At 39.2% G+C, this 14,590-nt stretch overlaps 1 protein-coding gene across 7 annotated transcripts in view; it reads left to right on the top strand.

Annotated features, from left to right (window-relative positions):
* ptprt (protein tyrosine phosphatase receptor type T) overlaps window positions 1-14,590 on the top strand; it is a 197,924-nt gene that overhangs the window by 140,352 nt on the left and 42,982 nt on the right. For 4 of the 7 annotated variants that reach the window (XM_018742328.2, XM_018742327.2, XM_018742333.2 and 1 more), the window contains 2 exons: window positions 7,539-7,568; window positions 13,243-13,394. In XM_018742328.2, the coding sequence (XP_018597844.1) occupies window positions 7,539-7,568; window positions 13,243-13,394 (182 nt within the window). The remainder of the gene's footprint in view (window positions 1-7,538; window positions 7,569-13,242; window positions 13,395-14,590) is intronic. The other 3 variants (XM_018742332.2, XM_018742331.2, XM_018742329.2) reach the window with 2 other exon arrangements.

Genomic DNA, 14,590 nt, shown 5'->3' with positions numbered 1-14,590 from the left:
GTTTTCAGACAGCTGCAGGGTATATACAGTACCTCCAGTAGCTACGCTTAATGCTTTTGGTCTGAGTTTATACAAAGAAGAAATGTACCATTCACAGCTGCAACATTTCATGGAAAGTTACCTTCCATGGTGCATTCAGTAGGTGGGCGTATTATATATATATTTAATGACTACTGTTGTATACAGGGCCATAACTTTAGTTTTATGAATAGTATGATAATATGGGAACCCATATGGAAACCCAGTAGTCTAGTTAAATAAAGGCTGGTGAAGCTCCCAAATTGTTGAAAAGCATTCCTTAAAAAGGAAGCAGCAATTATGGAAAGAGCTGGCAACAATGAAAAATATGGAATTTCTACATACATTTTATAACAGTTACTTTGCTTTCAAAGCAAATACACACACACACACATTTTCTGAACCGCTTGTCCCATACGGGGTCACGGGGAACCGGAGCCTAACCCAGCAACTCAGGGCATAAGGCTGGAGAGGGAGGAGACACACCCAGGACGGGACACCAGTCCGTCACAAGGCACCCCAAGTGGGACTCGAACCCCAGACCCACTGGAGAGCAGGACCCGGTCCAACCCACTGCCCCACCGCGCCCCTCAAAGCAAATAGAGATGGGAAAACATACATAGAGTATTTTCAGAAGTATTTTTAATATTTTACAGTGTTCTCATATGATATTTCCAAATGTCATGCGAAAGCATCTTCTTTTGAACGCCCTGCCTAGAGAGGCATACTGAACAAACTGCCTTGGAAATTGCCCTCTTCCTTGAAGTATAGCACATATCACATTGCACATCAGCTTGAATTTTTGTGAAACTGTGGGTTACATTTCAGAAGCCAGCACTATGAAATCTATCATATGAGACAGTAATCAGGAAGCCATTAATCTGTAGTCATCTGAAACGATACAATTCAGGCCAGACATACATGCATTATCATTAATCCTGGTTCTTCAGAGAAGGACAGGGGTCAGGAGTTTTTCTATTAATTTCAGTGTCATTTTAAGTATGAAAAAAAATTTTAAATGATGTTTTGAATTAATGCCTTCCTTATAACAAAAGTCATGTATTTATACCTAAAACTTGTATCTGTCTTACATTTTCAACAAGAGTAAGCATTTTAACAGTTAGCGTTTTTCCAACACTTGCCATATACTAGTCTTACACTCTGTCTTTTATCTCCTTTTCCTTTCTCGAACTGCACCTGCTAGAGAAATTCACACATGGAGAACTCTGAGTGTGGGGTATTGTATGTTTAATTCCAGTTCCGCATCTTGGATTGTTGTCCCACCAGTGCTTTGTCCATTTGTCCACCAGTCTGCCATTCATGTCTGACACATGTGCTGAATCGGAGCCCCTCTGTGTCCACCATGTTCCATGCTGTCAGCATTAATATTTTAATATTATTTTAATATTTCCAGTCATTGCTAGCCTCAAATGCAATGCAGCTACATAAAATTTTTAAAATCAACTCATTCACTTATTCATCATCTCTTAAGCCATACCAGTTGAATGGTGTTGTGGTATCTGGACATACAATAAATACCAGTATATTTGCCATTTTTAATGAGCTGGACAGAATGTAAGGGTTCTAAATTAGCACATTAAATCAACTTGACTCAAAATGTAAATTCTATGCACCTCGGTATAAGTAACCGTTCAAGGTGTATTTGCATAAGCTCTAGCCTGGCAATGAATGCTCTTAAGGTTGGTCTTCGTACACTTTAATTGCACTCGTCCACAAAGAAGGGGACTTAAAACACTGCTTTACATTCTGTATCAAATTTGTAATTATTTTTTTTTAAAATGTCTCAACCCCCTTTGAGTGGCACGCTAATTCAGATTCATTAAACATCTGCCACTGTGGCACCTGGCATGTTCATTACCACAAAGCTCTGCTTCCTATTGCCATCCGCCCACATCACTTCGAGTCTCTGGGTTCTGAGTGCCTGTGTAAGAACACTGGAACTTATTGGTTAAATACTTAAAATAGACCATCAAAACCAGAAAGTAAGCGATTCCCTCATTATAATGTCAGTTTCAACATCAGTCACATAATCCCCAGTTTTCTGTGCTATGAACAGCCAAAAAAACAACTGAGAGATATGTCTGACTGTGGGAATGCGTTTGTCGTGAAGCGTGAGTGTCCGGGATTGCAGTAAGACAGCAGCGTGGTGTAATTCTTAAGCCAATCAATTTACGTGTTCATCCAGCATTAGGCACATATGGCACCCAGGCGCTTGTGCATGTTCACATGTCCTTCATTCGGCATCACTGCTAAAGGACCCTGAGAGTGGCTATAGTGACCTATCATGAACTAGGAAGACCCAGGTGAAGGATGAGCAGGAGGATGTACTCTTCCAGCATTCCAAAAGATTTTTTTTCAGTTACACTAACTCCACTTATCAAAACACTTTCTCCACTTATCAAAACAATTAGGACATATTTTCCCCATCATACTCAAATTCATACTCAAGATAAGCCACCAGTAGCTAATTTATATTGGTCTGCCTCGGTGGTGGACTCTGTAATGTGCAACTAGTGTCGGCACTGTACAGGACTTTACTCCTCCTCTGAGCCATAGGTGCATGACTTTGACTCTGAAGCCAACTTCCTGCTTGGCACAGAGGTGCCATGTACCAATTGTACAGCCCAATGCAAAGTGGGGTGACAGTCACACTCATGGACATGTCTGCTGTAATGTTTGCTCAGATGAGCACTTGAGAGACGTGAACTGCTAATGGACCACCAAGCCACTGGCAATCCACAGACTGGGGTCACAGAGTCCATGTGTGTTCAATGCACACAGCGCTGAATCCCTAACTGGAAAATGGAATCTATTAATTGCCGCTTGCACTTCGTCAAGAGGCTCAGGTTGATTTATTGGTTTGTGACAGACTGGTTCACAGGAGCCAAGAGAGTGGAGATTGTCCAACCTCAATGACGGAAAGCATGGAATATAGTCTGCTGAAAACAATTAAAGCAAATGATTATTAAAATTATTATCTATTCACATATCAGCCACAGCCACACACGCTGAAGTAAAACAACGTATGATGGAAAAGTTGCTTATTTTTCTTGTGTTTTATATGTTTAATTATTCTTGGTCCTCTCAAGTTTCTTTTTGATAGGATTCTTTTTACTGGGGTATGAAGTACATATATTTCAATGTACGATTTGTTATATGCTTTCTAACAATTTTCAGTTGAACGTTTTATCTTTGAAAAGGATTTGACTTCTTAGCTGCTGGTTATTAGGCTGTAAATGATCTGTTTCCATAATCAAATATATGTTTTGCATGTTTCTAACATGCATGCTTTTGCATGTGAATTTGTGTGTGTGAGTGTTTATGTCAACTGCATGTATGTATGAAGGTAATATATGAGTTCATTGTCATGCAAACACAGGTTTGAAATCAGCCTAAGTAAACAAAAGCATATTCAAGGAAGTTACAGCTACACTACCAGAAAAACTGTACATACCAAAGGTGTGAGTAAGATGATAAATCCTGAATTATTTCTGCCTGTTAAATTTTTCAGGAATGCTCCTCAATCTTTCACCGCAAATGCATTTCATTGCTCTCTACAGAGAGAAGGGTTATTGTAAAATCATCTTGGATATTGGATTCTCTGTGTACTGGGAATTCATCTTGTGACAAAATTATGATAAAGCACAGAAAGGCAGAAAATAAGGCTGAAGGTAGTATTGCAGTTTTAGTACATTAAAATGTATAGCTGCAGTTTCACCCTTTACTCTTCTTTATTAATGTCATAAGAACTATGTCATCAGCTCTTTTTGAAAGGCAAGCAAGATAAAATATAAATACATGTATAGTGGCACTATGTGCATTGACAGGATTGGAAGTTCTAATGAGGTCAACCTTTTTCAGTATATGATATCAATACAATGTTAATGCTTAAATTATGGAAGTTAAAAAGCACATGGCCCATATTAAAATTCAGTACTTGTAATTAGTAGGCTGTAGTGGTATCTGTAATTGAATGTTTGCTGTAATTTGCTTTTGGTTCAGAGTCCACTGCAGGGCTTGCACATACCTTTGGCTAATGTGGTTTCGCCCCCTCCATTGGGACATTGTTAACATGGAGTTGTGGGGGATGCCCTGCTCAGTACTTTGAAGGATTGTGGGATTTTTAAATATACTCTTCCACCACCTTAAAATGGATTATTAGTTTATGAAAAATGAAAGGTGAATTCTCATAACTCAGAGGTGCAATTCCTATTAGTATCAATGGCAAAACTTTTTATGTGTTCCTGAGCTCTAAAATTGACAATCATTTATGCAAAAATATCACCAGATCCCATTAAAATGAACACAGTTACTTTGGTAGTTAACATTATTTATCATAACAAGGCAGTTTTAAACTGTGGGTTACATGTGAGTTACCCTTGTTTAATACCGCATAATACTGCATGGCTGCCTAGACGCACTTGTTGAGCTTTTCCGTAGCTATTACGTACCATGCACTTTACCAAGTGTCGGTTTCTTCCGCGTGCCAGTTTCTCATATGGTACAAAGACGTGCTTCAGTTGAATTGGTAACTCTAAATTGGCCCTAGTGTGTGTTTGTGTGAGTGAATGAGTGTATGGAATTACCCTGCAACGAACTGGAATTTTATCCAGTGTCTATCCTGCCTAGTTCAACACCTTTATGCTTCTCAGATGGGCTCTGGACCACCATGACCCTACGATAGGCCAAGCAATTATCAATAATGACTGACATTATTGCTAGCGGTAAGAGGTAGTGCAGTGCTTTTCTCCTAGAGAAATTCTGGAGGATTCTAGAAGTGTGACAAACATTTGACTTCACATTCATTTGAGTGTTACTGGTTTAATTGTTATGCTAAAGGATAACGGAGCAGGCTTCTTCCAGTAAGCAATGAACATATCACCATAGCTTTTACTTAAGTCTTCTGTGAGGTGAGTTCTTTCTCTCCTTTCAGTAAATACAGTTAGCCACATCACACAGGCAATATGTTTGCTGCAGCAAAGTTTCCCCTTTTCCACTCATAAAGCATTGTTATTCATTTTTTTAGGGCTTGGAAAGGCTGAATGCAGTTGCCCATACTCTTGGATCTGTTTTCTGGAACTCGTAGAACTCGTACACCTGTAGCAGAAAGCACAAGTATGAGGTCACAGGCAGCAGATTTGCATTGGCTTCATTCAGCATCAATGAGCTTGTGAGCTCTGCTCCATTCCCTTCCTCCTCTTCTTGCGTGTCTGTGACCTCACCTCCCTGTGGACAAGCTCTCTGTCCTCCACTGCCCTCATTGCTCGCCTGGCAACACCACAGGCCTTCTCCTTCGACAGCCCAGCAGCCTGCTCTGTTCACGGAGCTATGGTGGGGGGTCATGCTGACTGCCTTAACTGCAAGGGTTCGCTTCAGAGAATTCTTAAAATGAGCCACTTACTGGGCTATTGCTGTTATTAATGAAAATGGCAGTAAGGCAGCAGACTCATTTCCGAGGAGGCTGATATTCAGAGTTGACCGGCATCAGCTCTCAGCTGTGATGTAATTGACAGGATAGCAGGCGGCTTCCTGTGTCCCTTCCTGTGATGTTTCTGTGACTGCTGCTAATCACAGGCCCAGTGAGTGGTGCTTCTCCTCACATTCTGTCTTCCTCTCTAATTAGGTTGGCTTAAGCCTTCACATCCTTTTGTTTGCTTGATGTAGTGCTCTGAAACACTTTTTTTGGCACTCAGAGTTGTAGTTTGATAGTTGTTTCCACTTAAAGTCCTGTGTTTCTGAGTAAACATTCCAAAACCATATAAAAAAATGCAAAATACAAACAATAGTGCAACATACAAGTTGACACATCTTTCAAAATTTTAAAGTGATAATATGGGTTAATATGTATAGTTACAAGAAAACAAACATGAGTATTTTATCCCATGTTGTTCAAAAGTGCTGTGTTCATGACCTTAGAACAGAAACATGCATTGGTGTGGAAAATTATTTTCTTAAACATGACACTTGAAATAATTATCTTTTTTAAATGTAACTCTTGTAGCCTGTTGTGAACCATAATATAGGAAGATTCAAGAATGTGTCAGTTATGCAGTGTTTTGTATGCATGGCAGTACTGTAATGATTTGTAAAATGTTGAGAAGAGTACAGTGAAGTGCACTGAAATACCATTTACTTAACAGTGGCTGAGTTATTTAACAGTGCGACATATTAACATCCTAAGGATAATACCAAAAAAGACAAGCTTCACTATGACCAGTAACATTTTTCTTTAAAGGAAACAGGAAATACAAATTGGACAGATGTAGGTAAATTTAAAAGCTTTATCTATTTCTTGCACACATTTTTGGACATACTATATGTTGATTTCCTCAGAGTTTATTTGAGATGAATTGTGTCCTGATATTTAGTCAGAGGACTATTAGGTTTAGGTGTTGTGAGGTTGATGGTCTGAGAAGTATTGAGTAATTTTGGTGGTATCAAACATTTAAACACAAAACTTACAGCGAGTTCAGCCATACATCTTGAGTCTGCTAGATACAGGCTGCTGAGACATTTGCATTATTTAACTTTGCATTAACCAGACGAGAAAAAAAAATCACACGAGTCTGCTAAGATAAAGCAAATGAGCCCATCAGCCATTCTACACCACAGCAACAATAGCTAATAATCAAACATTTGTGCTCGCAGGCTAATGGATCATGCACACCACAAGGACAGCCATTAGTTTACTACTGCAGTGTGGAGTATTTCAAACATATTCCATTGAAGCCATGAAAATGTACATGCCAGCAGATTCAATAACACCCAATAGCCCTTCATTGACGTCCACCATCTGGTCCTTAGTTATAATGTCCTCCTTGCTTGCCCCCATGCTGTTTATGGATGTTCTGTCTCCTGAAGCCGCTTGACCAGGATGCCAGGAGGAAATACACACTGATCATGTACCTCATTTCAGGCTTTGACTTGGTTTATAGTCCATTTCCACAAAGCAAAATGGCAGAACAGTATGTTATTAGAAAACTCCTCCTGCACCCCCCACACACGTCCACCATCCACTCTACTGCCCCACTCTCCCCCATACCCCCCATACCCTCTCTGCCTCTTCCTGCTCTTTTCTCTGTCATCCTAAACTTTGCTGTTTTTTTTTTCTTTTTTTTTGGTCAGTCCTAACTGACCTCTTCTGATGGCTTTTTGTCTTGTTTGGGAACTTAGGTGTGCTGCATTTATTGTGACCATCTGTGTCTTGGTTTGTAACACAGATCCCAAGAGGTTTGTTTAGAGGCTATGAGTCTTACATCCTAGAGTAATGTCTCCACAGGTGGATGTGGCTCAAGTCCCTTGACAGCTAACAGTGCAGGTTTTAAACACTGAGATGTAAACAGATTCCACAGAGCACACAGTCAATGTTTTTAACTAGCTTTAAACATGTCTTCAGCAGCTTTTGTTCCACGTTCCGGGTGATAAAGAATACTAATGGATTTGTTTGTCCTTTTTTTGGGTGCTCAATTTTGTCCCCCTGGCTCAACTTGTCGCTTCAGAAGAAATGCGTATTCCTACTCTTATTACCTGTAAGTAGAATTAAGACAATATTTAAACGTATTTATTATTGTTCTTCTCCTGCTTCTCTTTTTCCCTGTCTTTCTAACTTAAAAAACAGTTTGTTCTTAGTCTCTTTAAATACTAAAAACCTATGACTGTTTTGTACATCGGTGGAACAAAAAATAGTTACTCTCCATATGATGGATCAGACTTGATAAAGTTTCCATGTAAGATATAGAAAATTAAGTTAATTGCCAGTTTTGAGCAGTTACTAGTCTGACTGGGAGTACAGTAAATCCTGTGTATTTCAGTCCAACTAAATTTACGCCATTGTGGACAAAGCATTTCAGCACATTGCCTAGAGAATCTGCATTTCTGCATAACTATGTTTTGTCTCAGGAAACAGCACCATGTGTACAGTGTACAAAAGTACATGATGTATTGAAGCTCCTATATGACTGTGCGTTGCAGCACCCTATAATTTTCTATTTTTTACCACTGAAAAACTGCATTTCATTTATTGTAGCTAGTTTCCAAATTATTTTTAGAACTTCTGTGTTTTATAACAAATTATATCAGGTAAAGCGTGTCAGATGTAATCTAACTTGTGTGTTCAGTTTGCAGGAAACTTTACATATCTGAAATTGTGTTCTTGAAGAAAAGGTTGAATTTTGATAAAGAAGCTGATGAGCTTTTAGTATTTCTGAAGTCAGTTGTCGGGACACTGAATATCAAAACACTTCTTTGTTTATTGTTCTGCTGACTGACCTTGATTCTGAAAGTCAGGGAATATAGTCTCTCCTCCGAAAAGGAAAAACATACATTTTTCGTAGACTTGCTGCTGGCACACAGTAATTAATGTACAGAGTATTTCCGGGAAGATCACATGCTTAAATGAAATCCACTGGGTGGAAGGAGCAGCAGGAAAGGGATCTGTGGCACAGGGGGACATTCTGGTGAGAGATCAGGTCATCTGACCTGCTCAATCCATCTTGCCTTTTTTAAAATTATATTTTTGTGTGAAAATTTTCTCTCTGCCTTGTTTCTTCTTTAATATAATTAATTATTTATGATTGTCTTTTTTTCCATACCTTAGAATGCTTCATTACAACAGGCAAGCGTCTGCTTGCTGAAGGGTACTGCAAGGTTATTACTGAATTTGACAGCCTGCATCTTCATAGATTTGCAGTCGAAAGTTGAACTGGCAAAATTGAATAAGGCAGCTAACACTGGCTACTTTTTATGGGCTGTAAAGAAACATGGACAATTTTTTCAACCAAAACTTATATTGTAAATTTATGCCTGAAGAGTATGTTACAAATAATTCATAATAAACCCTATTTGATGCTTATTGGTAGGAAGGTTCAAACATTAATAGATCACCAGATTTGTGTCACACCTATTTTTGTCTGAGTTCTTAATTTTGCTATGGATGGCCTGCAATACACTGCTGTTTCATGTTATATCTTTTTAGTCAAATTTATCATACGATGAAAAGGCCTTCCCTTTCAGACAGAGCTTATTAAGGTTGCCCGAAAGTTCCCGTTTCTTCAGTGTAAATGTAAATTTTAGTGCAGAACTCCTCCTATTGTACTCAACCTCATGTCACAGTCCAAAAGCTATACAATTTAATTTAAAGGTATGTCTAAAATAACTGTGTTTCTCTGTGAAGAACTGGCTTGACCTGCTTTTGCGAGCTGTTCGGAAACCTCACTTTTTGTGATATTTGTGGTTTAAAGGCTTGGATCCTGATTTCTCAGATAGCCTCTTCAGATAAAATAGAAAGTTGGCTTTTAACAGCAGTTGCAGGGAGAAAGTGTCTCTCTAACTGCAGTCATCTCTGTCTGCACTTGAGCTCCTAACAGCCGCAATCCTGAAACCCCCATAACCTCACTTAACATATAAAGTATGTTTTTTGCATTCATAACCAAGTGGTTATATGTAAGTATGCAGGGCATGATATTTTGTTAATTTCACTTTAAAACCAGACTTGCACTGTACTGTAGAAATGATTTAGCTTAACAATGTTACTAATGCAGTAGAACTCTAGGGATTTCTGTGATAAAAATCTACTGAGTAACTGCTACTTAATCATTTACCAAAAACAGTGACAGGGACCACTTCCAATTGTCATGTTTTTCTACCTTTCACCTTATCTTGGGCCATTAGAATCGTTTTATTAGTTTCCAGCAGTTTCAATTTTTCTATTATATATCAGTGCCAATATGTGTTCTTTGCTGTTCGTTTTGCTCCGCAGCGGTACAGAAGGCTTTTCTTCCCACAATCCCTCTGTTCTCTGTTGCACATATTTGTGGCTGGCCGAGAGTCAGGTCTTCGTTCTGAACCGAGCATTACTGTGAATCACACATCTCACATCAGGCCTCACTCAGTGCTTCTGCATGCTGTGTTCCTCCATCCTCCAAGTCACATGTGTCCTGTAGTTATGCTACCAACCTCCAAAACTCATCTTAATGTTTTTTGAACGTACAGTGTGTTGTTTACATGTGTGATCAGATAAAGTAATTAAGCAGAATAAAACAGTCCAGTGATTATAGGCCAGACTCCTCCTCTGTACAATGTTGGCATCAATGCTTAAAATAACTTTAACAGGAAACAAATGGATATGTTACTATCCGCACATCAAATGATGTGCTATTAGTATTGGTGCCGTAAAACACGAGGGTGTGAGGGACTATCCAGAGCACAGTAACCTTGCTTTTAATTAAACGCCAGTTTGACATTCATTAAATGAGGATTATCTCTAGTTCATTGCCACTTAAAATATGCACAGAATTTGTCATTTAAATGAGCCCATTATAAGAATATTCAATAAGCCGCACAATTGAGAAGATCTTTGTAATTAGGCATTGTGCGACCTTTAGGGTTATGCAAAGGGAAGCAGAGGAGGGCTGTGTTTTGCTTTGAAGCCAGCATGGTTGGATTAGCAAACCCACACAGCGGACCTCATGGGCATGAGATTCCTGGTACAACACGCAATTATTTATTTATCATGGATCCAGAAACTGTTGGAAGGCCCAGGCTCGGAGACCTGGTTCCACAGATCATGGTGCCAACTGTTGCACAGTCATGTGTGCATGACTGCAGCGATGCTATTCTTTAACAAGTGGAAAGAGCCACCCACCTCCCTCTGTCCATTGCCCCTGATGTACTTTCCCTACACTTACCTGTACTCAACAAAACTCTATTTTTTTACCTCTAAGTCTAGGCTCACCCATCCCACTCCCTCACCTCACATCTGCACACTACCGTATTGCCCTGTAACATAATACCTAACCATAATGTTCTTTGTTTCTTCTGTATGTAGTATAAAAAAAGCTTCCTTAACTATTCTCTCATTCTCTTTGTCCTTGAGTCATCCATACCTTTTCTCATTACTTCGTTCTTATCCCTCTTTTCCCCCTCAGTCTGAAAACAAGCCACTTATCACTGTCACTAATTGCCATAGTAATTAGCGCAACTAGAGCCATGAAATGAAATAGAACCATGAATGGAGCCTTGAACAAAAATTCAATAGCAAGATTGACATGATCATGTGTTTCTGTTTCTCCTAGGGTACTTGTTTCTTGATAAATGAGGAACATAGACTTATACAGCTTGTACCCCCAAGCACATGCATAGACACATACACACACAATCAACCATGTCTGTGCCTTCCGTTTACACTACATTAAAATCTGAAAACCTAATTGAGGAACGAGAAGTGCCTGCAGATCTGAATGTCCTCTTCTTTCTTCCTGGCATCCTGGCAGGGAGGCCTCACAAGTTTTGCATCTCACTGTCTTAGACCTTCACAGTGCTGGAAGATATGTTGGGAAAGTGTTTATCTGAACAGCGATTCACCTTCACATTTCAAAATATGTCTGGTGCCTGGATGTAAATGTCAGGACTAAGACCTAGCATCAGTTTCGGCTTTTTAAAATGACACAGAGTGTAATAAAAGCAATCAGTATTTATTTACAAAGAAGTGTTAAAGAACCACTCTGTATAATGCTGGGTGTAAATGTGAACATTTCTTCAGATAGTGAAAACATACCAACGGTGACTAGGGACAACAGTCCATCTTTAAATCTGTTGTAATTGAGGTTATGTGGACTTATGTCCTTCTCTAGCCATCATTCACAAAGAACAAACATTATCTTACAGCGTTAATATCAGACATTCATGATTCCTACAGATTTGTCTCTCCTTAAAGAGCTTTGTGTCTAATGCTTTGAGGCAAAATTCAAGGGCAGCATCTACATAGCAATAGTTTTAATGGAATTTCTCTGTGAAGCAGTTTGTTAGATTGAGATGAAAAACATGCGGATGATAACTGTTATTCAGTTTTTCAGTTGCTCAAACAGCTGTAGGCGTGTGCAGGCGTTGAGTGTACTGTTTTTGCTGTGAGTAGGGATATTTTGACCGAGAAGAGGCTTAAAATCTCGTGGCTACCAAAATGCATTTATTCTCTTGTATTAGACTGTGATTTAATTCAAAGCTGTCCACAAAATTAAAATTTCATCTTTGCTTACTTATTTTTCATTGAGATTGTGCCCATGGTCACAGTCAAGGAGTTGGTGCTGTACCCCAGTGGCTGCAAGGTACTTTGTTTATGAGAGGTGAAATCCAGTCTCTGTCCGGAAATTTTGTTTGCCCTTTTGTCTCGTCAGCAGCAGGGAGGGAACAAAGACCCCACCTCTTGTGTCATTGGTCACCAGTGTTTTTATACACGAGTGTCTTTCCGTCACAAAGTTTCCTTCCTCACACCAGTCCAAGCGTGGACACAGATTGCTGTTGTCAAACAACGGTGATCTGTAGGAAAATAATGCAGTTCACAAACATGTCTGATTTGGCTAAGGCTGCTGCAAATACTCTATCCAGTTAGATCCTTTTATTGGACAGACATGGTCAAAGAGGATGTATTTGCAGTGGGAGAAGGTTGGGGAGATGAAGATAAATACTTAGGTACTTATCATAGTTTTTCTTTTTTTAATTTAATCCAATGGCCAAACAAAGGACTGGCCAGCAATAGTACCTTCATCTGAATTTTTCTTAAGACCTGATTTGCTTTGTTCCACATGGCATTTGGATTCGTTATGTAATGAAATTCACTGTGTGAAGTTTTACGTGTGTAACATCACAACACCAGTTTCACCAACATCTGCAAAATGTAATAGGTTGAAACTGAATTGCATTATCTGACGGAATTTAATTTTCAAGCTTACCGTCAAACTCTAAGGTCATTTCAATAAATTGCCTACTTTTTGTTAAACCAATGCCAAATTGTCTGGCTGAATCAAACTGATGCATCCCTCAAAATGGGTATATTTTATTAATTACTTAGCAGACATGCTTATCTATTGGCAAAATTAGCATATTACCCATTTATGCAGCAGAATAATTACCAAAGCAATTTATTTCAAGTACTTTCTCATGGCTACAACAGCAGTGTCCCAAATAAGCATTTGAAGCTGCAAGCTTCAGTTCACTAGAGTTCTCTGTTGAGTGCAGGTCCTGAACCACCACTCCACACAACTGCTTCATGTTGCTTGACAGTGGAGTTCTCCACTGACCAACATCGTACATCCTTTACCTTGTCATATGTTTGTATTTGGTCTTTCTCGCTTGAATTTCACACACTGAGCCATGAGTTTTGTGTGGGCCACTAGTGAGCACATGTTACTTGTTTTGGGGTCGCTGAAGGAAGCTCGCCAAGAAGCAGAAGGAGACGGCAAGCAGCAGCACGCAGAGGGAGATGGGCCCAGTGGGGAGCGGTGACAAGGGTGCAGGCAAAGTGAGCACACTGCACAAGGACGACCCTTTCTCCACCAGTACCCAGGACCTCAATGGCTTCTGTGAGTCACCCCTAGCCTCATGCATTGCTTGCTCCATGCACATATGCTGCCAGACCTGAACACTCGTGCACAAGCCTAAATGTAGTTACTTAGACAGAAACTCACCCACTGTCACAATCACACAGGCATACATATATACTATGTGGAAAAAACATAAATATTATAGGGAAAAAGATTTGACATTTAAAAATATTTTCAAGCATGTTTTCAAAATTTATCTTTGAGACTGGTCAAAATCATATTATATTATTATATAAACCTCTAAATATTGTATAAACCTTTTCCAGCACCTGTGTGTGTGTGTATCTCAATATTTAGTGTAATAAATGAATACATTATTTTTATGTACAGTCTAAATAAATGAAAGATACTGAAATTTTCTTTATAAATCACTTCTTGGATGGTTTCAGTGTTCAGTGTACTGTTGGAAGTATAAATTCTCAGAGTTGAATGAGTCTTTCTAAATAAGCCTTTTGCCTTTGGGGCAGACACAACACTTACCTTTGTAGCTTCTGTTTGTGTTAAAACACAGCACAGGATCTCGAAGTGAGCCATTGCAGGTAGACTGGAGCCCCCTGTCGTCGATAAAGACAGCAGGCAACATACTGAAATCGTGTTTATCATTTTACTGGTTCCAAACTGCAAATGTATAAACAAGAGTTTGATATTTTTTAATTATCTAGCTAAATTTGATAGGTTTGTCCCCTAGATGATTTCTGTGGTTTTAAATAGGTATTAGCATTGCGTCCCACCTGATGATGATAAAACCTTTTGAGAGAAGTGGGCTTACTTAAGCCTACATCTCAACAGTGACTTTAATTAAATAATTATAAGTTGAAGCAGAAGAGATCACAGCAGCCCTAACCTGTGACATAGGATTAAGGGACTAATAGTTTGAAGCCTGTCTTGTCCTTAGCCCCCTCATTACAGTCCTTAGCTGCACCTGGGGTTGCTGAGGTTGTGAGGTTTGGCCATCTTTACCACAGGTAGCAAAACGGCCACAGTTACTGTGCTTTACTATAAAGATGCCTTTTCCATATCAGTTAGTATTTCAGTCGACTCTCTTTTTGCAGCAGAAAAAAAGAAAGGAAATGGCATTTTGATCATTATTTTATTTCTTTAAAGTGGGGTCCATCGTCCTATGGGGAGGAGTAATTAGGATGGACCTTTCTGCTTCTCCTTTTTGGTGAAATGTC

Source organism: Scleropages formosus, chromosome 22 (assembly GCF_900964775.1).
Source record: "Scleropages formosus chromosome 22, fSclFor1.1, whole genome shotgun sequence".
Taxonomy (NCBI): Eukaryota; Metazoa; Chordata; class Actinopteri; order Osteoglossiformes; family Osteoglossidae; genus Scleropages; species Scleropages formosus.
The sequence above is the reverse complement of the archived record's forward strand: the minus strand, read 5'-3'. Positions and strand labels throughout refer to the sequence as shown.